The sequence below is a fragment of the Pezoporus wallicus genome, unplaced genomic scaffold, assembly GCF_028554395.1.
Source record: "Pezoporus wallicus isolate ANWC-B61680 ecotype Strahan unplaced genomic scaffold, APGP_CSIRO_Pwel_v1 contig_4191, whole genome shotgun sequence".
Classification (NCBI taxonomy): domain Eukaryota; kingdom Metazoa; phylum Chordata; class Aves; order Psittaciformes; family Psittacidae; genus Pezoporus; species Pezoporus wallicus.
This window is the reverse complement of record NW_026641383.1, coordinates 1,255,834-1,283,533: the sequence shown is the minus strand read 5'-3', so window position 1 is coordinate 1,283,533 and position 27,700 is coordinate 1,255,834. Positions and strand designations below refer to the sequence as shown.

Here is a 27,700-nt window from a genome sequence, read left to right as displayed (position 1 = left end):
CTTTGCTGACAGTACTGGAACAAGAGCCAAAAGGATGAATGTGCCTCATTCCTGTGTTGCCATTTTAAGCCTGGATAACCATTTCATTAGTTGTTCACCCTCCGGGGCTGTGAATTCTTGTATAATTAGATAATGAGCAATTATCATCACAGTGTTTTGTTCTCACGTGGTATTAGATGTGGATTCCAGCACTGTCCACGTTTCAAAGGCTCATGTTCCAGGTTATTACCCAGTAACACTATGGGAAGCACTAGCACCCCCTGAACAATCTTAGAGGGAACAAACTACCAGCATTACAGGTGCTAACACAAATCCCACCTGATCTTATTTAACTTGCCCATGGTAGTTTTGAAGTAGTGTGGACATTCACTACAACGGGAAAGCCTTAAAATATTCCAAGGAGATTATGTGGTTGAGTGCTTCCCAAAATACTGCCTTTCATGTCCTTAATGCCACCCTTGCCTTCCCCGCTTTGGCAGGGAAAGCCAACATCAGGGTTACACAGAGTGGTTTAGAACAGAAAGTTACTGGACAACATAAAGGTTTAGATATGGAGCAGCCCCCAGAAAGGCTGCTGTGCTAAGAAAAGCGCCTGATGCAAGTCAGGACTTACAGGATGTACTTGTGTTGAGGTCAGCAACTGGCAATTAATTACTTTGTTAAAATACCTGGAGAGGTTTAAAATGGGCACATGGTGAGAACATGCGTGCAAGAGGAGGATCTTGAAACCACTTCAGCTTTAGGGCAAACAAAAACCAGATGGGAGATGGGCGCGGTGATGAAAAGGTGTAGGCAAGGGGCCCATATCTGTCATTATTCCTCCAGCTACAATTTAATTACCATTCCTAGGCTTTGGGGAACAGAGATTTAGAGAAAAAAAATGATGTATGGGAAGGAACATAAGTTCTGCGGTTGGAAGATGCCCCTTAGCATCATCCCAAGCCTCTGCTAAGACTTTTAATATGCTTTACTCATCACCCAGAATAGAAACTGTTTCCCTGATCTCCCATGTTAAGGAATTGCTTCCAAAGGATGAGGGGAAGAGAATTTAATAAAACATAAATTGAGAAGCAAATCTCCCCTCCATGAACTTCTTTCAGCTGCACCAGAGCAGAACTCAGCACAAGGCAGGCAAGAAGTCCTTCTCCAGCTGTGAGGTCAATAAGCAGATGTGCACTGCACTCTTGTTCTGTGCAGTTGTTAGTTGGGACAATAGCCTGCAACAGGGTTACAGAAAGGTAAGCTGCGTACCTGGAGGATGTTACTTAAAGCTGATCTTAATGCTGTAATGCAGGGAAGGTAAGAGGCAAAAGTAGCAGCCTACTCTAAACGAAGCATTTCTTTTCTTGAGGCCTATAAAAGTGGGAGTGACTGATACCACAGGACAACAAACCAGCCCATTACAGAAGTACAAGTATCACGTGGCAAGGCTCAAAGAAAGCAAAATTTTAGTGTAGATTTTAATACTTGCTAAAAAGATCCAAACCATTTTTTTCCCAACACAGTTCTTGCTAGAACACAGGAAGACATATATTTGGATTAAAAAAAAAAACCAACCAACCAACCCAACAACAAAACTAGCCCCAAACCAACAACAAGCCCCCCAGAACTTGATTTTTCACAGTATTGAAACAGCAAATGAAGCTTGTTTGTGGAAAATAGATGAAGTGCCCGCAGGGAGAAATTCACTATTGAAAAAGTTGACTAGCAAACGTCAACTGAGCTGTTTATTCCTTTCCACACAAAAGCCATGTCAGGCAAAGCAAAGGGAGGAGTGGGGAATATGAATACTGAGCAGTGGTGAAGTCCAATTTATTTATTTATTTTCCCCCAGAATGCACAGTGATGGAATAAAGATTTTAGGTTTGGGCTTACATATGTTTGCTGTCTACCTGTACCTAAGATGACATGTGCTTGATCTAGCCACTGAGGCAGATGCACTCAGAGCCAAACTGCACATACTGATTCACTATAAAGAACACAAGCCCATTATCCTACTGGGGCCGCGATGCCTGGAGAACATACATACAGTACCGCACAAAAAATGAACTGGGGAGACGAGGCTGGTTGAGCTTGTTTCAAAGCCCGATAAATGCATCATGATGAATGGGCCAGCCACTAATCCACCCAACAAGTTGAGAATTACAACATTTCAGGTGCAAGAGCTGCTTCAAACCACTGCATCTCTCTAAATGCTACACATGAACCCCTCATACAGTTCTTCTATCAGTTAAAATGAAGGAAGCAGGTGAAGCAGCTCACAAGGTCAACACCACCAAGGAGATTTTTCCTAAATGGAAGATCATTGTGTGACTTCTGAGCTTATCCAGGGATGCTGAAGTCAATAGGAGTTGAGGGCTCTTCCCATTTTGCAGTACCGAGCCTAGAGCTTGAACTAGAAAAGAATCCTGTTCAAGGATAAGGACTTTATTTTCTTTTTAAAGAAACCAGGATGGAGTGAGTGGAATCTTGGCAAGAGAATGGAGTCGGGGTGCTTTTCTCACTCTACAACAGCAATCAATAGGGAATGTGTTATTTTGTCATGTCAGATTTCCTCAGCATAAGCAGCTGATGATAGTTTTGTGATGGAAGTTAAGTTAGAGAAAAACTGACAGAACTGTGATTTCCCAAAGGAAACAAAAGCAAACATAATCTACTTTGAAAAACTCTGATTTTATTTTTGTATTGAAAAGACCTGTCAATTTAAATAGATGTTTATTTCCATTCATGGTCTCAACCAGTGTTGTGTGTTAACATTATTCAGAACTGTATAAAAAGCCATTTGTGTTACATCGGTTAACATCCTAGAACACTGGGGGGGAGGGAGGGGTTTGAAGCAGCTTAACATTAAAAATAGGATGTTCCCAAAAAACTTACAACTGATGCGGCATCTTCTAGTCTAATTTTATAGGAGCTGAAGCATATTGCAAATACAACTCAAGTTATTTGGTCTTCAAAAACAACTTTAACACCAGATTGCTTTCATAGCAATATCGAAGCTGTCAGCTGAGAGAACACACACATACACTCTCGTGTGTGCAAACACACACATGGAAAACCACACTGAGCACAACTGGAACACCCCATTCAGTATCTGAATTATGTATGCGTTCTGATTCCATGAGAGCTCCAATTTAAGACGCTAGTTGCCTTTTTTTAATATATACACCGTTTCCATGGAAACCCAAGATTCTGCACAATCAACTGACATTTATTACTCATGGTGCTGTGAAGTTCTCTAGTGAAAGGGCTAAATTCCAAAACCTTTACTCAAACATGCACATCCCTAACCAAAGCCAATGAATAAGGGAGAAGATGCTTTAGAAAAGGGGTTCTGCAGGGTCAAGGTCTAGATCTGAAAAACCACATGACAGATTGTCATTCAAAAAAAGGTTTTTAAGTCATTCTTTGGTTTATTTCCATGATTCTCAACACTGTCCAAAAAGCCCAGAGACAGTCACATGAGAAACCATTGCTCTAAAGCAAGCCCACAGCATTTTAAAATCTTGTGTATTAAATGTTCAGAAGACTACAGGAATTCTGAGTACCCCTTACATTCATGTCCCCAAAAATCTAGTAACCGCTTAAGTGCATGCACTGAGGCATGACCGGCATGCCTGTAAATCCATATTGTTCAAGTTAAGAGTAAATATAGCTGCAAAAAACCCCACCCACCTATAATTAAATGGTCATTACTAGCAATACTATAGTGACTGTCTTGTTATTAAAGACATGCAGACATCGTTTCTGCCCCTTTGGCTCGCTCAGCCAAAGGGAAGCTGTCTGCTCGATTTAGAAAGAAAGCAAATTTTAAGAATCCAAGGGAGTTGAATATTTCCATGTTCCTGGGGTCAAATATTAATGTAAAGATGTAGACAAATGGCAAGGATATGAAAACATCTCTCATACATTCCAAGGTTTGGAAGTCAAAAGCAGATCTTAACTTCCTTATGCTTAAGTGTTATGGTAGGCTTGGAAAACCAGTAAGAAGTGATATAACATTTCCATGAAAAGCAAAGTAGAACTAAGTCTAACTGGCATTTGTATGCAAGTATTTTTTGCTATGCTTTCTGTAAGGCAGATTTTGTTGCAAAGATAGTTACCAGTCTGCTAGAAGGAAAAAATACAGGCCACTATACTCAGAGGAGATGGCTGATAATTACTAGTGACAACTTCTATTTTTCAGAACAACTCAGCTTTAATGTACTTTCTGAAAACAGCATTTTCATCACTGGTTTTCACTTCCTTCCCCATCCCATGTTATGTATCAAAAATCAAGAGTGGACAAAATGAACTGTGGATATTTACCAACCAGCAACATCTCCTATCCCAATGTTATTTTTAACTGGAACAAATATAGGTCATTCTTTATAACCTACTGCCAGTGGTTGCTTATAAATATCTGCTTGCTGCAATAAACACTGGTCATTGAAATATTCATTTGCAGTAACTACTTGGCACTAGGTTAATATACTTGTAAAGTTTAATGGTAGTGCTTCTGATGTACATACAAGCACTTAAAAGAACAGACTGTGAAAACGTAGTTTTGGGGGGTTTAATATCTGTAGTTATAGTTTTCATAAGCATTTCTGAAGGTATTAGATCTCTTCAGAAGTTTAGAGACTCCTGTCTCAGCATACCTAAGTTTCTCAACAATTACAGAATAGCTAATTTAACATTCTTGCTCCCTATGCTGAGACCACATGGTACCAGAATTTCACTATGAAAAGAGGCATTTTTGGTCAGACTGACCCCCCAGCTGTCCCTTAACAGAAAAGCAACACAGCTCAAACCTGTCTCCTCCCTCCAGAAGACAACACCTAAGGCCACAAATTCACATTTGCCAGAGTATCAGGTGTTTCTCCATTTGTGGCAACTGTGTACATGCCCACTTAGAGAAATACAGTATGAAAGCCCCACCACCACCTTTAAGGACAAACCACCTCAGAAGCCAGTGTAGGCAGCAGTGCGTATGGAACCACATTACATCGAAACAGTGTGTTAAAGCCATTCCATCTAGTTAAAACTAGTTTTTAACAATGTTTAATCAAAATTCCTAACTGCAGGAAAGAAAAGAAAAAAACCCATGATCTTAATGTAGAGAGAGGCAAAAAGATGCAAAGATAATCACCACAATGTTCCAATAGCAAAAACTCCTGTTTAAAGGTTTTCTTATGCTAAAAAAGGCACACAACCCCTTGTGAACTAGAGACAAAAGCTAGCAGTACTACAGCAATAAACCCAGAAGAAAAAGCCTACCAGAATTACCCAATTGCCTACTGGGAAGGAACAATGAAGTAGACAGGCTGCTCTTGCTCTGTTTTGTTTGCAGGGAAGTGGTCAAATTTAATAGTCAAATTTAGCCACATTAAGAAACATTTAACAAAAGCTACCCCAAGAAACCAGAACAAAACCTGACCTTTGGGTCAAAAGGCCACAGACAGGCCTTTCCATAGCATGTAGCTGAGTGAGTTCAGAGATTGGCAATGAAAGAAAAAAAAGCTTTAGACATGTGATGGGAACAAGCTTTGGGATCTATCGAACAGTCACACCAAGCTTCTCCAGCACACGCACTCCCTTTTCTTGGTATTCTTGTCGGGTCATCCAGAAGTTGTCTTTGTCTTTCATGATGTCCGCTAGCACCGCGCCGCCCAGAAACACCATGTGCTTTCGGCGAGGTGGATCTTCAATTCGGATCTTAAATTTCTAAAAAAAAAAAGAGAAGAAACTGTTAGTAGGGTTCTTGAAACAAAGCCTTGCAAAATAAAACCCTGCCTTCCACCAGAACAATGAAATGGAAACTGTTTAGCAAGAAAAATGCAACCAAAAAACTGAAAGGCCAGAACAGGAACGCAGCGTGAGCTTCCAGGTTGCGCAAACCAAGTCAAATAACTACTTTGCACTGGAAACTAGAGACAGCTATTGACACTTTTCCCAAAATGATACTTTCAGTGTATCCACAAAAAGCCCAGGAGTCAGGATACAAAATTAAAGATCGTATTCTTGCACTTCCTGAACACGGTGAAGAGTGAAACGCTGCCTGAGCTTCAATGGCTACAATGATCATAAGTTACCAGATCAAACCACAGAATATTTTAGGATTACACCAAGTTTTACAAGGGCAGATGGAACAGATTTTAAATTTACAGGATCTACACCAGCTCAACTAATTAATATTCCCTTAGATTCTTCGATGCTAAAGCTCTAAATTCAAGAGCAACAATGAGCACAGTCAAAGCTATGTGTGAAATATTGTTTCAGACCTAAAACATTCTGTACAATTGAGACATTCCATATAGCTGCAAAAATCTTTAGAGAACACTGTATTAAGGGCCAGGGAAGTTCAGGTCTGTTCAACATTAGAAACTCCACTCAAAGGAATTTTCTCTGTAAATATCTCCTCCTTGAAAAGCAGACAGCATTAGAGTGCAGTGTAACATGTGTGGCTGTTGTTTTGGAGAGGGACTCTTCATTAGGGACTGTAGCGATACGACAAAAAGTAATGGGTTCAAACCTAAACAGGAGAGATAAGCAGAAGAAGTTCTTTACTGTGAGGGTGGTGAGGCACTGGAACAGGCTGCCCAGAGAACCTGTGGCTGCCCCATCCCTGGCAGTGTTCAAGGCCAGGTTGGACAGAGCCTTGGGTGACATGGTCTAGGGCAAGGTGTCCCTGCCCATGGCAGTGGGTTTGGAACTAGATGGTTTTAAGGTCCTATCCAACCCAAAACCATTCAATGATTCTATGGTTGTTTGCTTACCACATTAACCAATAAACAAAGAAAATTTATTCCACTTGAAGGGGAGAACTCTAGCCTCATACTTTTAAGTATTTCATTTATAGCATGAGACCCAAAATTTTCTCAGCTACAAAAAATCATTTTTGCTCAATGATGACTCCAAGGCACAATAACTCATTAGCTTTGTTTAACCTACACTACAAGTTGTGCCCTAGCATTTATCAGCCCGTTTTACATTCAAACTAACCCAAGACTTCAGGAATTACTTGCTATTAGCACGGACTAGAAGGTGGCTTTATTGCAAGTATATACACACAAGCCACACGCATATGAAACACGGGTGTGAAGAACTGAGAGGCAACAATTCTGCAAGTTGCAGGAGAGCCACCCGCAGCTTTTGTCATTTCTGACTGCTTGGTTCCCTCTAGTGGGGACTCGGGATGAGTCTCTGCCCCACGCAAAGCAAACAGCAGCTCGGTACCTACCGAGAGTTTTTCCACATCTCCTTTCAGAACTCGTTCCAGGTAGAGCTGTTTAAGTTCCCGTTCCAGTCGTGAAGGCAGCCCGGGGTACATGGTGGACCCTCCAGACAGCACAATGTGCTTGTAGAATTCAGACCTGACCAAAGAAACAGTCTTTATGATGTCTTACAGGACACTCTGTAGTACAAGTAGGTACCTGTACATACAGGGGAATAAACACAAATCTAGGAAGTGGTCACTAGACAATGACAGACTCTGTGTGTTTGACAGACTTGTTCATGCTTTTCCAGGCATTCCAGAATGCAGCAGTAAAAGAATATTGTGCTTTTAAGATTTTAGCCTTGCTCATTCATGCCAAAATAGCCAGGTTTCCAGAAAACCCATGAAGCTCCAAGATCCCATCCCGAGCCCCACTCCCAGCACTTCACATATTAGTTTGCAAACCAAAAGATGTTATTTTGTTTGAATGCAGTTCTCACTTCACACCTGCATGCTGAGAGAGGATTTTAAGTGTTCTCCTCTTACCTGGTATCGATGTCAGCAGCCTGGATGGTGTTAAACAGCAATTCAGCCACACCAACCCCCTCTACGTTGATTAAGTGAGGCTGGAAGAGAGCCTCTGGTGCCTCAAACCGTTCTCCACCGACTTTGATAATTCGGCCATCTGGGAGCTAGTGAAAAGAAAACCAAACACCATTTAGAAGACTACTTTTAGCCACCTGGATGCTATACAAACCAAGAGGAAATGATCTACATTGTTCCCTAACGTTTTAAAACAGGAAATTGTTGATAATTGTCACCACTGCAAGAAGTCATTCAGTACTACTGAAGGGAGATACAAACTCTTCGATCATCATGCAATTCACTTAAGAGACATCAGGAACCAGATACACTGATACTGACGTACCAAACATCTCCTTGCAATACAGATCCTAATATAGATTTAAAAGACGATCTTACAGAAGGAGTAATGCTTTCCTGAAAGTTCTTTTCTTCCATGTGTGATCACAGGAAGTTTCCACTAAGAGCAAGTTTACCATTCTTGTCACCAGGTATCATCAGTCTCACATGTGTCACTGCTAGATGGATGAAGCTGAAATAATCTGACATGCTAGAGTAAGTCCACTTTCTCTAAGTTCCTGGACTAGAATATTCAAATTTCAAGGATCTAAAATGACAAAAATGAGTACAAAGTCTTAAGGATAATCTGAAAAGAATTAAAGAAGAAACAAAGCTTTTAAAAGTTTTCCCAGAACCAAGTAATCTGATTCTATAGGCTCCTACATCTGGGAAGTGAGCTACTGCCAAGAAAAATTTAGATGGAATCAAAGTTAAATGCTACCCAAATTTAAACCTAAGAAGTTTAGCACAAGAAAAGCTGTCTCAAAATACTCACCGTGTAGGATTCAACTAGTACTGTGGTCTCTAATGCCAGCTTCTGCTCCTGTTCAATGTTGTATCCCACATAACACAGCTTTTCCTTGATCATGCGAACAGTCTCAAAATCAGCAGAATGGTTGAAAGCATACCCTCGCAGCAGGAGGAGCTACAGGGAACATGACATCAGGTTAGCAGGAAATGAGAAGAAACATCCAGATCTCTCTATCAGTAGATGGGTACATTCAAACACGAATCTTTAAAAGTTCACCTCCCCTGTTTAACTGTAGAATTAGAATGAAGTCAAACCTATCACAATATACCCATTATTACCAGAAAAGTAGAATAGCAGCAGCATTACTCCAAGTGGGAAATTTTCTTTGACATTATAACTCTCAGTATAACTGCTACGAAGTGAAAGATAACCAAAATAATTCTTACATTTAGGGCTTCACTTCAGAACATTCCAATATTCCAGTTTAACCATAACATTCATCAATCCAGAATGTTGCTTATTTTAAAAAAGCAAACAAATAGCCTGCAAAACATATTGTCTTATTTAGTAATCAGGGAAGAATCACTAAACCATCTTCCATACTCTAAGAAAAATTACTTCTGAAAACAGATGTGTAGAACTGATTGAATACAATTTTGCTCTCATATTATGTATCAAAAGCCACTTTTGAATTTTTCCTTCCCAAATATGGTATAAAAACTCTTCCAACAAGACTGACACTAAGAAATCAATAATATCACATGTGATTTAGATGAGGAAACATAATAGACTGAAGCAGTAGAGTGAATAAGAGTTCTTCATGTAGTTAACAAATAAATAAAGGGAGAATGTATAGCGGTTTCTTGGTGTCATGGATTTTAACTTGAACCCATGTACCACAGACACCAGCCTCAACCTTAAACATTCTTTCCAGCTTACCTTAATGAGGTACCTAGTGATATCCCTCCCAGCGATATCTAACCGTCTGGTGAGATGAGGCAAAGAGAAACCTTCATAAACTGGGCAAATATGAGTTACACCATCTCCAGAGTCCACAACAACACCAGTCAACAAACCTAACAGAACGAGAGGGGAAAAAAGGTACAACTTTCACCAACACCTTCAGAAACAGAGCAGAATAGCAGCGAGTTTAAGATAGGATTTTTCATCGTTATCTTCACACAACTTCCAATCCCCCAGTCAGCATTTTGGGAAAAGGAGTCACGATTTAAAATTCAGTTGTTCCCATTCAGGTGGGCTTTAAACTTCAGGTTTTCAGAGTAACAAATACTTTTGTATAAGTTTTCTAAAAGTATGACCTCTGCTTTTTCCCAGATGCTTGTGATTCTGCCATTCACAAATTTATCTGGTGTTTTACATCTTAAATTGCATTCTAATTTAAGAGAATATCTAAGATCATTAAATGCTTGTTGGGGACACAAATTCCTCCTCAAGATTCAGCTGCGTATGTGCAACTTTATATTGATTTTTCAAATATGAAAAAACCTAGAGGCATTCAGGCCACAAGGTTACCTTGTTACAAGTATTAGGACTTATTGATATTGAGTGGTATTTAAAAACCAAAACAATGCTTTCTTAAGCTAAACAACATTTAGACTATTTAGTACATATCTAATTTATGTTCCCCACAGAAACAGCATTAGGCTGAATCTGATCCACTTTCATAGACTAAAGAAATTAACTCTGGTGAAAAAAAAAATTTACCATAAAACCATTTAATTCTAAGTTGTAGAAAACTGAGTTATCATATAGAATATATGGAAACAAAAGTTCCTATACTTCACTAACAAAATAAGAAGCAGAATTAATGGTGGAAGTTGATTAGGAAACAGTTTTATAGTTTCTTACAAGCTACTTAAAGCAAGAAAAGGGGAGACCTTCAAATAAGAAAGAAACATTTATGGCAAGGTACATTGGTTTGGCTACCGTAATTTGCTGAAGCTTTGTAAACAGAAGGCAACCAAATTGCTTATTTGCCTCAAATGAACCAAAGAACACACCTTGGTTCAGGTGTGTGACTGTATCTTGAGATTTACTGGTGAACTGGAATAACTGCTATGCAAACACAAGGTGTCTGGCAATTGGACACATGCAGTAGGGAAGGAAACAGTCACAAGGGACTACACCTAACTCCCAAAGACTGTTGTGAGGAATTGCTAGAGAATTTCCTAATTAGAACTAGGATTTGATATATAAACCCTTTTGCCTTGAAACGGCACATGAGTACAAAGAATTCCAGGTAACAGCAACAATTAGTTTTAAGAGAGTTTTAACAGCAGCAACAAAACGTGGTGCACTGAAATGAGGCACATCTCTCTATAATTTTAGCCACTACTTTAATCCTTAGCACAATTTAAATTGAGTAGGATGTTTTAAAGGGCTTTTTCATTTTCAAAAGCAAATACTCTATTTATGGGCCACTTGTTTTTTATATCTTAGAAGGTCTTCAACTTTGTTTTAGATGATCATATGTAGGAACACTGTGGACTGCTCTAAGTTGTTTCACGTTTTGTTATTCGCGAAGTAATTGAGCACTATTTGCTAATGCATGTGCAATTACAGCAGAATTTGAGACTCCGTATGTTAGTCAATTAAATACTTACAAGGAATCAAACCAAAGAAAAACCAAGGAGGGAGCAGGGGAAGAGGAAGAGTAATAGCACTGATCTCAGCAAATAAAACTAATACCCAGGTCTGCAAGAGTGGTTTTGATTGAACTAGTTTTAATGACTTGCATAGCAGTACATAACTTGCATAACATAACAGTACCTCACTGCTTTTGCTCTTGTACATAGAAACTATGGTGACATGTTAATAGACAAGGAAATTTATGTCCTGCTGTCTCTGCAGTTGGTTTATGAAACCACCACCACCAGAGGTACCTATCAGTAGTTCCTCAAAACAAAAATCAAGCCCCTAAGTCAGAGCTGATTTTACTTACACCACCATTAAATTAAGCCCAAGACCTACGAATACCATATTAGTCCTCTGCCTCAGCAGCACATTTATAAACTGAACAGATGTTATCTTTGCCTACCTTGAGCATACAAAGTAAGAACCGCCTGAATGGCTACATACACCCCAGAGAACTGGTATGTCTCAAACATAACCTGTAACATGAAGGCAAAAATTAATGTCCAAAACAGGCCAAATACGTGAAAGAAATTTCACAATTCATACATGTTTGAAAACTATTTCTAGAATTCTGTATTTTTGCTCATCAGAAACACTTTCCAAGACAGAATCACACAGATTCTATACAAACACCAGAAACCTACTTGCTTTATGGCAGCAAGTAGTACATTCAGTTCTATACCTTACCTGTTCACACAAGATAAGCCATACGAAACATTCCACATCCCTTTAGCAACAAAAGTGAATACTTACAAGAAACCCACACACCAGTTCCTGCAGCTTTATTAACCCGTTTTCCACAGTGCTTAATGAGCAGGAGGCAGCACTTGTAGACCAGCCAAGTACTTCATTACTGAAGCGTGAGTTGGAAATGAAATGTTTGTTAAAGGCGTAGGCTCTAAATCTAATGAAGTTCAGAGTCCTGTTTTATTTATTCTTCCTATCAAGCACTACAGGCTTTGAACAACTGCAGAGATGGTCAAGATCAGACTCCTAAGCATATGGGTCTAGAATAAGCCCTGTGTTACAGGCTGTTCTCTGGATTTGGACCACCTTCTTCCCTTCTTTAAAGCACAACTGATGAAAACTTTCAGGGATTAGTGCAAAATCCACAGTGATTGAAATAGTACAGGTAGGGCTAACGCTGTCTCTACATACAGAAAACCACAGGCTTGCAGAACTCTTCTTGAAACATGAAAAGTAGGAGCCTGTCTTGTAGCCTAGGTTCCCTTACCACTAAACCAGCTTCAGTGAAGAAACAGAGTCCAAGATTAAAGGATGTAGAGTTTATAGGATCTTGTCTCCTTTATAAACACAAAAAAGGCCAAGTAAACAAATCAGACTGTACAGCAGTTTTCCCCTCAAAATGCTTTACCAGGAAAAGCGGATGAACTCTGATTACTCCAGCACACACTGAAGTTTTGCTTTTGCTATTCTTCAGCCTCCCGAGCACTTGTGCAACTTCTAGGATTAGAAACTGATTAAATCCGAAGTACTCCCACAACTCAACAAAAAGATATCTAAACATTTTTAAACAAAAAAAGCTGATGCCTGACAATTTTAGAATTCTGAGCTATTTCAAGAACCTCCTCTGTTAGAACAGTGTGATTTTAAAAGGGTGACCCCTATCAAAAACCTGATCCTTGCAAACCCAAGTTAATTATTTCATAGCTGTAGTGAGCACACTGCAACCCCCCTGGGAAGACTGATGCTGCCTGTCTCAGAATATGTGCTGTGAGCACACAGCATGGCAGACATCCAGCAGCAAGCAACAGAGGGGGCGAGCTGCAGAACACTCTGCCATGAGAACACCACACTGTGGGGTTTTGTAAACCCCCAATGTGAGCCGGATAATATAAAAGGAAATTTAATATAGCAGTTGGGTGCATAGGCTAAGAACAAGTAAGCCATCACAAGACTGGCTGCTGGCTAGTAACTTCTGTATTGGCCACAGTTTAGCACAGTTTAGCATATGGGCTAAGAACAAGCAAAACATTACAAGACTGGCTGCTGGCTAGTAACTTCCGTACTGGCCACAGTTCAGCACAGATGCAATACCTTCAGAAACAAGAAGCAGAAGTATCTGCCAGAAAGGGAACAGTTGAAAGAGCAGCAGCTCACAAAGAGATCCCCTTTGAGTAGTCATTGCCTAAAACCAGCACTATTCCAATGGATGACTCCTTCAGACAACCTGAGTGCTTACAAAATAAAAACTAGTGTAAGAAAAGTCTAAATTATCATCTTCATACAACAAAATGAGTCATAGAATCATAGAATAGTTAGGGTTGGAAAGGACCTCAAGATCATCCAGTTCCAACTCCCCTGCCATGGTCTTCAAATGGCATTAGTTAATGCCTTGACATGTTGTACTGAACTCCAGAGGCCACTACAAAACCCTTTATGCAGGCCTTTGGGGAGCCGTTATTCTTTCTTTCAAGACAACTCTAGATCTGTTCTATTGGACATGAAAAATGCCTTGACATGGGACATATGTTAAAAAAAATTCCTAAAAGGCAAACACTGAGCAGGAAGTTCTCCTGAAAAGATTCTTCCTGCGACAGCAGCTTCTGGATTACCTACAAAGTGCTGCTCTAATTGGGCACAGAAAGGAAGAAATAAAAATTGGAAAAAAAGATAAGGAATACTAGGTTGGGATTAGGAGAACTGACTGTGCTAGAGTATCTCTACAGCTACATGATATGTCATCACAGTCTGGCTGCTCCTGAGGGCATTACAGAACAAGAATGCAGAGAGATAAACAACACTCGGTTAAGGTGAGGAGCAGCCAGTGTCTTGTACACACCATGGAAGAATCTGCACCTTAAAAAGTGCAGCCTTGTGTTCAGCCTTGGAGAAGAGAGGACTGCGTGGAGACCTCATAGCAGCCTTCCAGTATCTGAAGTGGGGCTATAGGGATGCTGGGGAGGGACTCTTCATTAGGGACTGTAGTAATAGGACAAGGGGTAACGGGTTAAAACTTAAACGGGGGAAGTTTAGACTGGATATAAGGAAGAAGTTCTTTACTGCGAGGGTGGTGAGGCACTGGAATGGGTTGCCCAGAGAAGTTGTGAATGCTCCATCCCTGGCAGTGTTCAAGGCCAGGTTGGACAGAGCCTTGGGTGAGATGGTTTAGTGTGAGGTGTCCCTGCCCATGGCAGGGGGTTAAAACTAGATGATCTTAAGGTCGTTTCCAACCGTAACAGCTGTCACGTGAGCACTTGCTGCTGTTACTGTGCAGCTGAGTTGATGGGTGAGAGAGAGAACTACTGGAAACAGAATGAAGTACAAGCATATATAATTATCTATCATCTTGATATGGTCCAGATGACTAAGCTGTTCTTTCAAAATGCTACTGCACTGTATCACAAACTGCAGAGACATTATTATAGTAACTGTGGGCTTTAGGAAAAATCTTATTCAGTCCTCTGCTTTAGACTGGGCTAACCTCCCTGAAAAGGAGGAGTGCATGTCAGAAATGGAAGGGGTATAAATATGCTGCAGTTAAAAACCTAAATATTGCTAGTCCTCCTAACACTGTGATCCATTAAAAATATTAATAGAAACAACAAGCTTCTGTTAACTCAGATTTAAATTCACACAAATAGATTCTAGTTCCTTCTAATCCTCTGGATCATGGTTAAGTGTCTACGATCTCTGGAGTGGTTTAAAAAGAGCAAATGGAGCAATACAAATATTTCATCAGAGGTCAGAAGCCATGCAAGATTTTTCAGTTTATAGTATAAAATTACTCAGTACCAGAATAACTAAAATCCAGCCTTTTGTGTTTAGCAGGAAAACAGAAACAAGAAGACTATTGTAGACAGCTGAAAAGCAAAGAAGCCTGAACAGGAAATTCAGCCATTCCTGCTACACGGAGGCCAACCAGAATAATCTGCTATGTCTATCACACCACAGCTGACTGACACAAGTAGAAGGTATTACTAATGTTGCATTACAGATTACCTGAGTATTAGGTCCCTAATGTCCACAATTGCTAAGAAATTATGAATTAAGTTTGTACACTTGGATTTTTTCACTTCAGGGTTTCCAACTTGGCTTCACTTCACTTGCTCAAGCCATTGAAAGGAAAGATGGAGAAGAGAAGGCTGCATGGAGACCTCATAGCAGCCTTCCAGTATCTGAAGGGGGCCTACAAGGATGCTGGGGAGGGACTCTTCATTAGGGACTGTAGTGACAGGACAAGGGGTAATGGGTTCAAACTTAACAGGGGAAGTTTAGACTGGATATAAGGAGGAAATTCTTTCCTGTTAGGGTGGTGAGACACTGGAATGGGTTGCCCAGGGAGGTTGTGAATGCTCCATCCCTGGCAGTGTTCAAGACCAGGTTGGACGAAGCCTTGGGTGAGATGGTTTAGTGTGAGGTGTCCCTGCCCACAGCAGGGGGATTGGAACTAGATGATCTTAAGGTCCTTTCCAACCCTAACTATTCTATGATTCTATGGTTCTAAGATTAGCAGAAATTATCTTCACTGCTACACTGCAGAAAGCACTACTGTAGCTATGATGACAAAAGGATTTTAAAAGAAGGGTCAGCAGGTCATGCTAAAGGTAAATTCTTACTAGACTAAACAACAGATTTGGGAATATATATATATATATATATATATATATATATACACACACAAGCTTTCATATTCAAAGTTCTGGTAAATGGAGAAGGTTTCAGACTTGGAATCCATTTTTCCTGTAATACATTTTTTAAATTACATTTTTGTTACAGTGAATATTTACATTAACTGAAAATGCCTATGATGCTTGAGAAAACAAACCAAAAAATCCCCAAAGCCCAGGAAACAAAATCTTTGACTTTTTGTTCTCATCAAACAATACTGCTCTTCAAAATCAAATCACATGGTACTAGAGCTAACCAATATACATCTAACAACCTACACTAAAACAAGGTTCAGGTGGAGCTCAGGCTACCCAGGGGAATACTCTGGAAATCAAGGACCCAAGAACCAGGCTTTCCTTCTTAGAAGGCCTTTCATTGATAATTCATTGACCTTTGATTAACGGTAGGGATTGGGTGCCATCACACCTTTGTCTCTACTACCTCTAACAACAACGTTTCACCTGGTAAGCACCATCTTGCTCAAGCCTCAATCTCCTCTGAAGCATTACTGGTTAACAGAAGTCCAAGCTAATTTAAATGAGTCAGTAATCAATATATCTTGGATACATGAAGATAAAAATGTATTTCCAGTTCTATGCTTTAATGGTGATACAGCTTGATACAAGACGCTTGCTTATAGTTTTTAAATCAGATCAGCTTGTTTTGAATTTAACAGCAGCCTTCATGACTACAGCTCGGGACAAGTTCTGGTTAGGAAACAGAACTGCTTTGCCTCAGATAGTTATGAGGGGTTCCAAGAATCTCCTAGTGCTGCTTCACTGACAGTACGTATCAATTTCTACTAGACAGACATACCTCCACGATCTTCTCCCTGTTTTTAGTTGGATTCATGGGAGGTTCTGTGAGAAGTATTTTACAATTTTTTGTGTCAATATTAAGTTTTTCTGGTCCAAACGTGTAATCCCAGAGATGCTTCATATCATCCCAGTTCCGAACTATGCCATTCTCCATCGGATAATTCACCTCCAGCATTGAGCGCAATTCACTTGCTTCATCACCAACCATGAGATCCTGTAAAATTTCAATACAGAAACATGTCAGTGCTTCAAAGTGTTCTAAACACAAAATCCTCAAGAGTGACATGAGCTGCTCCAGCCTGTGTCCAACTGTGTTGTTACGGAATGCCCACATTTTAGAACCATTTTCAGGTACTCCAGAGAGAAACAGAATATATTTTGTGTAGTATTTAAATTTGGCTGTTACCCATCCCAAACCTTTTCCAAAATAAACTTTATTAATAAATTTGATTTTCCAATTAACCTTAAACATGCCAATAAACCCTGTCACAGCCAGATGCCACAAAGACCTTTATAAGCACAGATCTTTCTCCAAAACCCTTTTATCAAATACTAATTTCCAAGGGCTGAGATGCAAAATAGCACATAAGGGCAGTAGGTGGGATTGGCAGAGTATTTTTCCATGCATGTTGCAAATTTCTGTGCACAATACCAAAAAAGGAATAATGAGTGGTGAATAAGCATACCGAACAGTAGCAAAAGCAAATAAGAGATTAGAAGTTCCACACCAGACATTAAAAGAAACAATGGTTTACATATTGCCTGTGTCAGTAGGGTGTGAAGAGACACATCTAAATATAAAATATACCCTCATCTGTTCCATGCCAAGAGTCCCAAGCCAAAACCCCCAGTAATGCATTCTTACACAAATACAACCAACTAATGCATAGTTCGTAGAGTCATTTCACACTGATTAAGCAATCTGTTTATTAGTTATGCAAACACTGCACATTCAAATTAGTAGCATCATATAGTCTCCTTTCCCACGTATTTCCCAGAGGAAGTATGCACAATAACATCTTCTTCTTGCTCCCTATTATACCCCAGACTTTTCTAAAGAACCCTTAACTGACTTGCTTGTATTTAGCCCATAAGAACATACTTCCAGGTACCAATGGCACTGTTTCCATACTAATTTTAATAGAAAAAAAAAACAACACTATCTGCTTCATGCAAAAATATGCCCCACAGTTTGCAGTTGCTGTGGCACGGAACACTCTGAAGTGAGGGTTACTCAGCCTGCTGTTCAATGCTAGGGAAAAAAAGATGCACAATGAAAAACCTGCTGCCCGGTTTATAATGCCTTTTTTTGAAGTAACCTGAACAGTTACTGTTGACTACATAAAAAGGAAATGAATTGAAAATCAAACCATTCCTCTTCCACCCCCTCTCACTAACAATGTGCTTTGTTTTCTCTTGCAGAGCAAATCACACTTCAGTTCTCAACTGTATAGAAGACAAAAGTCAAGACTCCAACATTTGAAATCAAATGTACTCTAGTGAAGCTGTACTATGAAAACTCTACCACGCAGCCACATCACTCCTGAGAATTTAAGATGACAACTCCATTAGTCAGAAGAATCAGAAGCTTTTTTTTATGCATTGTTCCTTGAGACTCCATGCTGCTGAACAGGACATCGCCCAGGAAAAGCCACTACTCAAACGTGCAATGAAAGCTGCACAAAACTTTCACATCCTTTCAAAACAAAGCTGAAGGCCAGAACAATTGTTCTCAAGAGCATGCTAACAAATACAAGCACTTGGTAGGTAAAAAGGAAGAAGGACAGCACAACTGAATTTGCGCAGAGGAACCAGTATCATGACATCCAATGTTTCCACAACTTTGGTACTCAGTAACATTTGTCTAACTGATTATTCAAAGAGTTTATTCAAACTCTTGGTTCGTAATGTCAAACAGAGCAATTCCTACTGCTAATGATGCTGAGCTCCTGTTGATCTCTGTTATTCTTACATCTTGCAAAACTACAAGATTATATAGCATTTAGAAGCAATACATAAAATATTCTCATGAATTAGTTGCTAGTAAACCAAAGCAATGATCAACGTCCAAAATAAGTATGTATTCAAATGTAAAATGTAGGACAAGACAAAACAATGAGTAGCATCAAAAAATAACATAACAGCTACCAGGTCCCATCAAGCAAAAATGGTAAACAAACAGCACAGGGGCACCTCACTTACCATCTTTTTGTTATTCTACTTCAACAGGTCAAGAAAGGTGAAGAAAGAAGGTAGAAGCAAGAAAGTCAGAAAAGGCCTAAATGAAATTCTCAAATTATTTTAAGTACACAGTAGAAATAGGCTGAAAAGAGATGCATGTACAGCAGGAAATGATCTGAGTTAGTTCAGTTAGGGCCAGACTAACATTCTCAGGATCTCAGATTAAAACATCTCTTAAAAGGAAGCTACTGCTACAGGTCAGTGCCATGTCATGTTTATGCATCTTACATTGTCTATTTCTCATAAACAGGATTCTGTGCATAAATACTCTGTAAGGCTGAAATTTTACCCTCAGCAAGGTGTTCATCTGAGCTAGACAAGAATCTGCACGAGGCATTTGACCATAACTACCTTTGACATGCTAAATTTAAAGTTTTGTTTTAAAATTCTACTGCCATTACCCAAGAACTGAAAACTATAACACAAAAGCACTCCCGATAAGCAGGCTAACCTGTTCATGTATCACAGAGAAAATAACCAAAAAGAATCAAATAAGACATATGTACTTAAATTATGGCATCTTCTCTTAGAATGGAAATAAGCAATCACAAAGTGCAGTAGCAAGAGCAGGGCCTCAAAGCTCTTTTCCTATAACAAGCTATGGAGGTAGGAAGATACTTCAAGTATTATGTGCACAAACATTGTCCAAAATTACACTAAAGCCATTTCCAAGCGATGTTTTCCTCCTTTCATTAAATTCACTTTGAGTCACCAAAGCTGACAAAAGCAACAGGGTAACTATCAGCACCATCAGGGCAAATCTACATATTCTGTAGGTCAAAAGGAAAGTTCATAGTGTTTCTGGCAGCTGCCTTTGGAGAGGCATTCTCAAAGAGGCTGGTCAGACTGTGGCCCTCTTCACGTCAAACCCAGGGAATGACCCTGGGTTCCTGGCTTCTGCAGAAACTGATCAGAACTGTAGGACATGGACCATGGCTCAGGTCTGATCTGCCCCAAACCCAAGAAGGTTATCAATCTCTAAACCAGCTGCAAAGATTAGTAAGTCAGTAAAAAGCTAGGAGCAGCATCTATGCTTCTGGTTTTAGAGTTTTAAGGTCGCAATTTTAAGCAAAATAATCTCAGTAATAACTTTTGATCTTATAGCCAGAACTGTGGACTCCAAGTAGGAGGAAAAGCTGTATCCCTGCTGCAAGCTGAAACAAGAATCTAGAAGGAAAACATGGACAAAACAACTTGAAATCAGTAACTCTGATGCAGTGGCTGATAACTACTGTTTTGATCAGCTCCCAGACTCTTCTCACAGAGTTTATGAATTTCACAGGAATGACAGTTTTTCTGGACTGTTTAAAAGTCAAACTGATAATCTTCTTGCCAGCTTCAGTTTTAAACTAATCCCGTAAGAACCTGAAGCGAATGGCTAGAATTAAACTTTGGCATCAAACTCATCTGCTAAAATAAACTTATTTATTTTAGGAAATCTGCACAAGTCTCAAAGAAAAACAGTACACACGCTTACCCAGCCTTCCTACTGCATTATCCTACTGGGATACACAAAGTATCTGTGGCAGGGACTTCTTCTCTTGATACACTAATTCCTTATAAAAGGCTGACAAGCTATTACAGGCAAATGGTATAAAACTTCTAGGAAGAACCTCGACACCATTTATACTTCCTAAACCACACCAATGTGATCCATCCTCAAGCAGAGACAGGCAATGCATAAGAAAATACAGTTTACTGGTTCTTTTGCACTGATCTCATAGCAATTACCCACTTCTACGCCTGTCTTTCCAATGCCACATGTAATGATATTAAACTAATCTATCAGACAATCAAAAGATACCAAGACTAGCAGGACAGGATGTTATCATAACACCTGGAAAGAAAACATAACTTCAACAACGAGATTTCATGCAAGAGGATTTTTCTTGGACTTAAGACTTGTAAATCGCTGCATAACTTCCATAAAACTTTACCAGGACCTCCTTGAAGAAGTGTCACATTAAGTTCAAGTAGATATGCAAACAAACACCTCTCCTCAAGTCTTTCAAGAGAAAGGAAGATGTTTTCTCTCTCCTTACAAAAATTCCTATCTACTGTGAAAGGGAAAGCTCCCCATCCTTCAAACAAATTGTCCTGGCTGACACAAGGTAAGTGATACTGTAATATTAAAACACAAACCACACAACAAAAAACCTGGTGCAATTTGGAAAGGTCTGGTACCTCTCATCCCTTTGACTTCCTAGTATAGCCTTTTGCTGATACTACTAACATGTTACAGCAGCAGCAGAAATCAGGTAACTGAAGTTCTCCTGGTCACCCAGAGGGTTCTGTAAACAAGGAACAAGACTGGGCAGATTTTACTTTTTCCTTTTACTAAGCTGCTTCTCAGAAGCAACAAGGAAAGCAAAGCTGAAAGCCTGTACGTGTGGTTCTACTTGACCTTCACCGGCCTAAGTGAGGCCCTCTGCAGTTCTGTGTTGCCTCCTGCTTCACCTTCGCTCTCGAAATAGAGCTTGCACAATTCTTTAGTAAGGCAGTCAAAACTACACCTGACAAAGAAATCACTTTTTCAGCTGGATCAGCTCAGTCAAGTGGCCCACCACATGACTGCACGAGATGAGAATGTGTGGCAAGAAGCAAGAAGAAAGGATGTGACCACCACAGGTCCAAGACACTGAAGCTTGTATTGCAGAAACAACTAAAATTTGAAACCTTACTCTGTAATTACAAAATAAAGAAACAATAGCTCCCCAGAAGATTCTCAGACAGTGGCACCTTCCCATTCCAATTTGGAATAACACCCCAAGATGAAGTAGCATGAACACAGCCTCTTCATCTCTAACTGGTATAGAGTACCTACATCTATCAACGGCAAGAACAAAAACAGTAGAAACAATGAAATGCAAACACAACCAAGGTTAAACATCTCATACAAGATCACAGATGACCAACTGCAAGTAGAAAGCAAACATCATAGAAAAACCTGGAAGCTCCAGCAGTTCTTCAGCATTGTCTCAGAATCCACAGTACAGCTCAGTGACAAACATCAACCACTTCTGCCTGTTTTCTGCCTTCTAATCTTGACATCATTCCCATATTGGTATTCAAAGCCCCATTTTGCCCATAGTACCTGCTGCCTCCTCAGCTGTACTATCTGAAGGTCTCCAGTACTTTAGATTACCCTCCTAATAACTCTGTAGCTTGACAGTACAGCCCAGTACAGAAATGAATCAAGAGCTACTGAAACGGCATAAAGGGGAATTAAGAAAACACATTTGCAAACACTGCATAAGTCAAAAGTTGCCCCTATTTTATCTGTCAGAAAGCAGTAATAATGAAAAGAACATACCTTGATTTCAATGTTTCCCACTTTAGCAGTTGATCTTATAATGGGTCTTCCAACCAAAGCTGGAAAAATGTGCTCTGGGAAATTTGAGCCCGCATAACCACATTTCACAAACTGAAAAGGAATAAATGGTTTTGTTAGCATAGGCATTGCTTTTGTTTACCAACAGAAACCTGGTTTGGGGGAAAAAAAAAATTAAATGCCCAAATTTAGGAGCATGTGTCCCAGTGGAAACCAACTGGCTTTATACTTTCAAATCAATTTTACACATTTCAGATGAGGGGCACATCTGTAAAAGTGCTTTAAAGTACTTTCCAGAATGTTTTCTGAATCAGATTGCCAGATTTTTTAGAAACAGTATTGAAATGACTACATTGACAGGTATAAGAGAGTCTGGTTTTTGAATCTGGATTTCCTGCCACTCCTTAAAAAAACTTCTCTAGCAACCTAAAATCCATCATTTTGTAATGCATCATCTTGTAATGAGACCCAATGAGACCAAATTCAATCACCTTCCCAATTAGAGCACACAGTCACATTAATGAGTTACACATCAGAAAAAACCAAACCCTTGTGAATTCAGGTGTTGCGCTGTTCCAAGTGTGTAATGCTGAGATAGTGTGCAATTGATGCATTTCTCAGGAGTTTCGTAATTTTCAGGGTTTCTTTTAAGGAGAAAGGTATGAGTTTGCAGTAAGCAGTTTAAAAAACCAACAGCACAACCAAAACCTTACCTAAGGGTAGTGCACATCAAACAGGATACTCTGAAAAGTGTTTGTTACCCAAATATGTGCAAAAGGAAGCTTTGTATCACTGTATATACACTAAGAAAACAGTGAAGATTAACTGAGCATAAATAAAATGTAGTCATTAGAGGAAGATCAGCCGTAGAACGAGAACTTCTTTATCGAGAAGTACAATTTGAGCTCATGGAGATCTTGAGCTCTTTGGCTCTCTTATTTTGACGTTCATCTATCATACTCTGATGTTGTGCCTGCAGTTCTTACAGAGCAGGCTTCTGTTTTTTTTGATGCATACTTTGCATACTGAGCTGTACCAGCATGCCAGAACAAAATCCTGCAGCCCCAAACTAAACATTGCACATTTTCAACTGCAAAATTACTCAACCATCTAGGTGTACCAGCAGTAGCACGGAATCACAGGGTCATTTGGGCTAGAGGGAACCTCAGGAGCTGTCTCATCCAACCTTGGGCTCAAAGCAGTCAACAATGAATTCAGACCAGCTTGCTTCGGGTTTTGACCAGTTGAATGTTGGCAGGCAATTCACAGCCTCTCCTGGGGCCCAGTCCCAAAGTTTTATTATCCACTTCAGGTTGTGTTAAAAGCTACCTGCAAGAATTTCCAAAACGAGGTCTGAAGCCTGCCACTGAAACAATTATCACAGCAAAGAGAACAGATAATTGCAGCTGAAGGGAACTCTGTCATTACACTGATGCAAGCATAAAAAGTCACTTTCTATTGCTCTAAATTATTCGCCTGTACTGCAGTAAAAAGGGCACCTGCTGTGGAAAAGAATTCATAAAGCCAGTTATAGAAAGAGTCAAGAGATATTTTAATTAAAGTTGGGCTAATACAGGGAGGAAGAGAGGCTTTTTTGGTTTTGTGACCTTAATTGCCTTCATCCCTTTTCCAAAGGCAGAGCTGTTTGGAGTATCTGAAGAAGGACACCGTGTAGACAACTCAATTCACTCATCCTGCTTTAATCCCAGTTCTCTGAAAAGGCAAGTACTTACCAACTCTTTTGCTTATATTAAGGACAGAAGTATCCAGGAATTAGAGAGATCTTATCTGTGGATTCAAGAACGCAGTGCTGCTACAAGAAAGCAGAGTAGCCACAAGCATTTCTGTATTCCACTACCTGAATCCACCAGAAGACTTAATCAGAAGTTTTATACCAAAGGGAACATGAGACATTTTGAAGGACTGAGCTGGGTACAAATTTTAATAAAGATAAGCTTCCTTTCAGATTTAGCAAATTCCTGCATTCAGGGCAATCACACAATTTTTGCTGCTACCGTAACATTTAGGTATGCTTCTTATAAATCTCCTTGTGCAGGGCCTGGCTGTGCTAGAAGGAAGATCTCCAAAACAGCCCATACAATCTCATCCTCTAGCTTAGGGCTTCATAAACTGTTCCAAGTTCAACCTGGGCACCTCCAGGTAGCCCACATACCTTCACATCCCTTTTCTTTCCTACAGCATGAAGCAACTTCCCTACCAGTCATCACCAACAGTGTCTGTCAACAGAAGACCAGTAACACCTAAATGAATCTTTACAACTCAAGCTCCTGGAGCATCCATCAAGAAGCTCTACTACCCATATTGTTAAATCCAGCCAACTGGGCAAATAACCTTTAAGATTTACACAGCAGCCACTGAGATATGTGCCCCAAACTACTACTTCACAAAGTCAGTAAGTGCCTCTTGGCCAACCTTAAAAAAGTACCTCTCGAACTCACATACAACTGTGCTGACCTAGAAAATGCTGACCTACAAAATTACTATTCTATGCTCTTACTATCTGGACTGTAATAGTAACTTCCAGCCCCCTTCTGTGTTAAGACCTTGACACACCTTCCTGCAAAGTTAACAAAGTTGGCAATTAACAAACCCTGGATTTTAAAAACAGACTGTCATTCCTCCAACCAGCCTAAAACACAATCAGAACGAGATTTAATCTCTGTGAACTACAATGAGCAAGATTAAGCTTAGACATTCACAGTCTGTTTCCTACCTCTTTCAGGCCAGAACAGAGAGCCTTAAAAAACAACAAAAAAAGGCATTTTTACAAAGTTGGGTAAACTCAGCAGTTGGTAGAAGGGGCAGAATTTTAACTCTGCCTCCTCCCCTTCAGGTGTGACAATTTCCCCCTCCCAGCTACATGAAAATTTGGTGAAGATGGGAACAAGTCGGCATTGTGCACCAGCTTCCCCTCCGATGAGAGCACCCCACTGCAGTATTCTCTCTGACATATCAAATATACAGCTGCCGGTTCACTGGGTTTGTGATAACCTAACATTGGATATTATGGCTGAAGAACCAGACTTGGCCAACCTACCAACAGGTAAATGCACCTAAGAAACATAGATGTATATAATAATAGATCCTGGACAGTTTTACATTTCTGAAGTGGTACAAGAAATATGAGATACTTCTCCCTCCTGTTCCTTACAGGAGATCCCCCAAAATCTTTTGTTAAGTGTTATTAACTGCAGTAGTCTGGAAAAGAATCAGCTTCTCTTTCCTAGTGTCAGACATTAAATATTGTTCCTGCCATTCTCTATTTGAAACTCGAGAGTTTCAAATAGACAATGCCATCTCTTATTTGCACACCTCTTGCAACAACTATCATATTCTGTACAATACTCAGTACACGCCATATCTTGACCAATAACACCAACATTCAATGAATTTACGCATCTAGGGCAGCCAAGAGATCATCATCATTCATTTTTGCACACATTTGCTGCATGTTCAGAATGTTTTAAGAAGAGCTACTTAGCTTGCCTGTGTGCAACGCCATGCATGTAAGAAGTTTTACCATATATAGTTTCTTCTCCATTTCACTGTGGTTTATACTGACTCTTTCACTTCCTACTGAGTCATCAAACAGTAAGAACTTGTAAGTATAAGTACTCTTTCAAATTAAAAGAATGAGGAAGCTCACAAACAGGTCACGTGACAAGTTTTAAGATGAATACCAATATTCTTATCAGGTCTCTGAGCTTGATTCTTTCCATTGACGCAATACAAACAAAAACCCTAAATACAATTAGAGCAATTCTACAGGCCAGCAAGCAACCTAACTGCTTGTCCTGCACCACCACCAACATCCATCTCTAATGCTTTAGACCTCTGAGGTGTCACTGCCTGCCTCTCCCCTACCCCATGTGTTGCAAGAACTTCCATCTAGGCACCTCTTCCTCAAAGACTGGTTGCAGCCAGGTACATTAGAAGTCCTCTTGCAGCATAACAACAACAATAAATTTCAAAGCCAAGCCTAAAGTTAAAAATTGCATGTGATTTTTCTAAAGACAGCCTCCATTCTTATGTACTATTTCTGGCACCTAGCAAGAGATTTAATTTCAATCATGGTTTTAAAGATGACATATGAGAGTGTATCAGAAATCACCGACAAAGTGTCTCTTCCTTGTCATACAGAAAAAAAATGATAATAAAAAGACTGGTTTGGCAATACAGGATTATTTGATAGTCTCAATATGCAGTTGAGGCTCAAAAGATTTCCTGAATGGAGTTTTCTTCCAGATTACTTACCCCATTCTAGTTTAACTGTCCAAATTCAACTAAATATTTTTAGTTCACCAATTTAAAAATTATTCCTTGATGTTTTCTCTCCCACATAATGAACCCTGAGACCAGGGTAGTTCCATACACATGTTGCTCTGCTTAGAGGCCTAACACAACCCAAAGCAGCACAAGCCAAAGCAACACAGGCCCCTCCTCTCAGCTCTGCAATGGCACTACAAAGACACCTTCCACCGTTATAGCTATTTATATCCTGCTGGTACAACTCACAGAGAAAATAAATGTTTCATTCCAGTATGTCTCTTGATTCCAAAGCACACAGATGTGTCACACCGCACAAAATCTGCGCTACAAACCCAACTTGGGAAATGGGGGAGCAGTTTCCTACCCCATGCCTCCCACCTTCCCAAGACCAGCCACAGCACAACACTGCTGTCACTGCTAACACGCTAAACATTAACTCCGTGATTTATTGCTGTGTAAAAAGCCACACTAAAGGATGAATCTGTAAATTATTTTTCAGAGCTGGGCCTGACCATGAAAGTATTAAACAAAAAAGAAAAATAAAGAAAACCAAAGCCAGAAAAAAACCCTCAAAACTAATAAACCCCCCCCCCCAACAAAACAACTTCCATATCCCTTTGTAAGAAGAAAACAGTGAATACCTCCTGTTTTCCTTTCCTTTTGCTAAATGATAGTGTAAAAAGTACCCAGACTCCAGATCCCAACCCCAATTTTTTGCTATAGGAGGAAAAACAAGATGACATCAGAACTGTCAAATCCCAGACCTGTCAGATACAATGCCCTTCCTGATCCGTTCCAATCATTTCAGATGCTAATTGGAAAACCCTCTAATTCAGGATACTGAGTCCCTAGCAACATCCTTTGTCTCAACTATTCCCTCTTGGGCTTTAAAAAAAATGTATCTTTATTCTAACTGTTTATATATAAAAACCAAAAATCACTTCCTTTTTTTTTTTTCCTAATGTTCAGGAGATGCTCACATGCTGTCAGCTGTGCTAATTCTCCATATTTCCTTACCAGGGAAAACCTCAGATTGCTAAACAAAATCACCGAGGGCAAAGATCCAGCTACAGCATCCTGTATCGTTCTGCTTTGAAACGGGATCTTTATCACTTCCTGTGGGGCGCCTACAAAGCCTGTGT

General features: G+C 39.8%; 1 protein-coding gene across 2 annotated transcripts; it reads right to left on the bottom strand.

Annotated features, from left to right (window-relative positions):
* Window positions 1-2,654: 2,654 nt before the first annotated feature.
* On the bottom strand, window positions 2,655-22,412 carry ACTR2 (actin related protein 2). Of its 2 annotated transcripts, XM_057423425.1 has the most exons (9): window positions 22,251-22,412; window positions 18,899-18,913; window positions 16,695-16,910; window positions 11,650-11,722; window positions 9,531-9,667; window positions 8,616-8,765; window positions 7,745-7,890; window positions 7,223-7,355; window positions 2,655-5,706 (listed from the first exon to the last, which is right to left on the bottom strand). In XM_057423425.1, exons 1-9 carry the CDS (start codon window positions 22,395-22,397, stop codon window positions 5,536-5,538), a joined length of 1,188 nt encoding a protein of 395 aa, XP_057279408.1. In that variant the 5' UTR covers window positions 22,398-22,412; the 3' UTR covers window positions 2,655-5,535. The 2 variants fall into 2 exon arrangements, with proteins under 2 accessions (XP_057279408.1, XP_057279409.1); XM_057423426.1 differs by lacking the exon at window positions 18,899-18,913.
* Window positions 22,413-27,700: the final 5,288 nt, after the last annotated feature.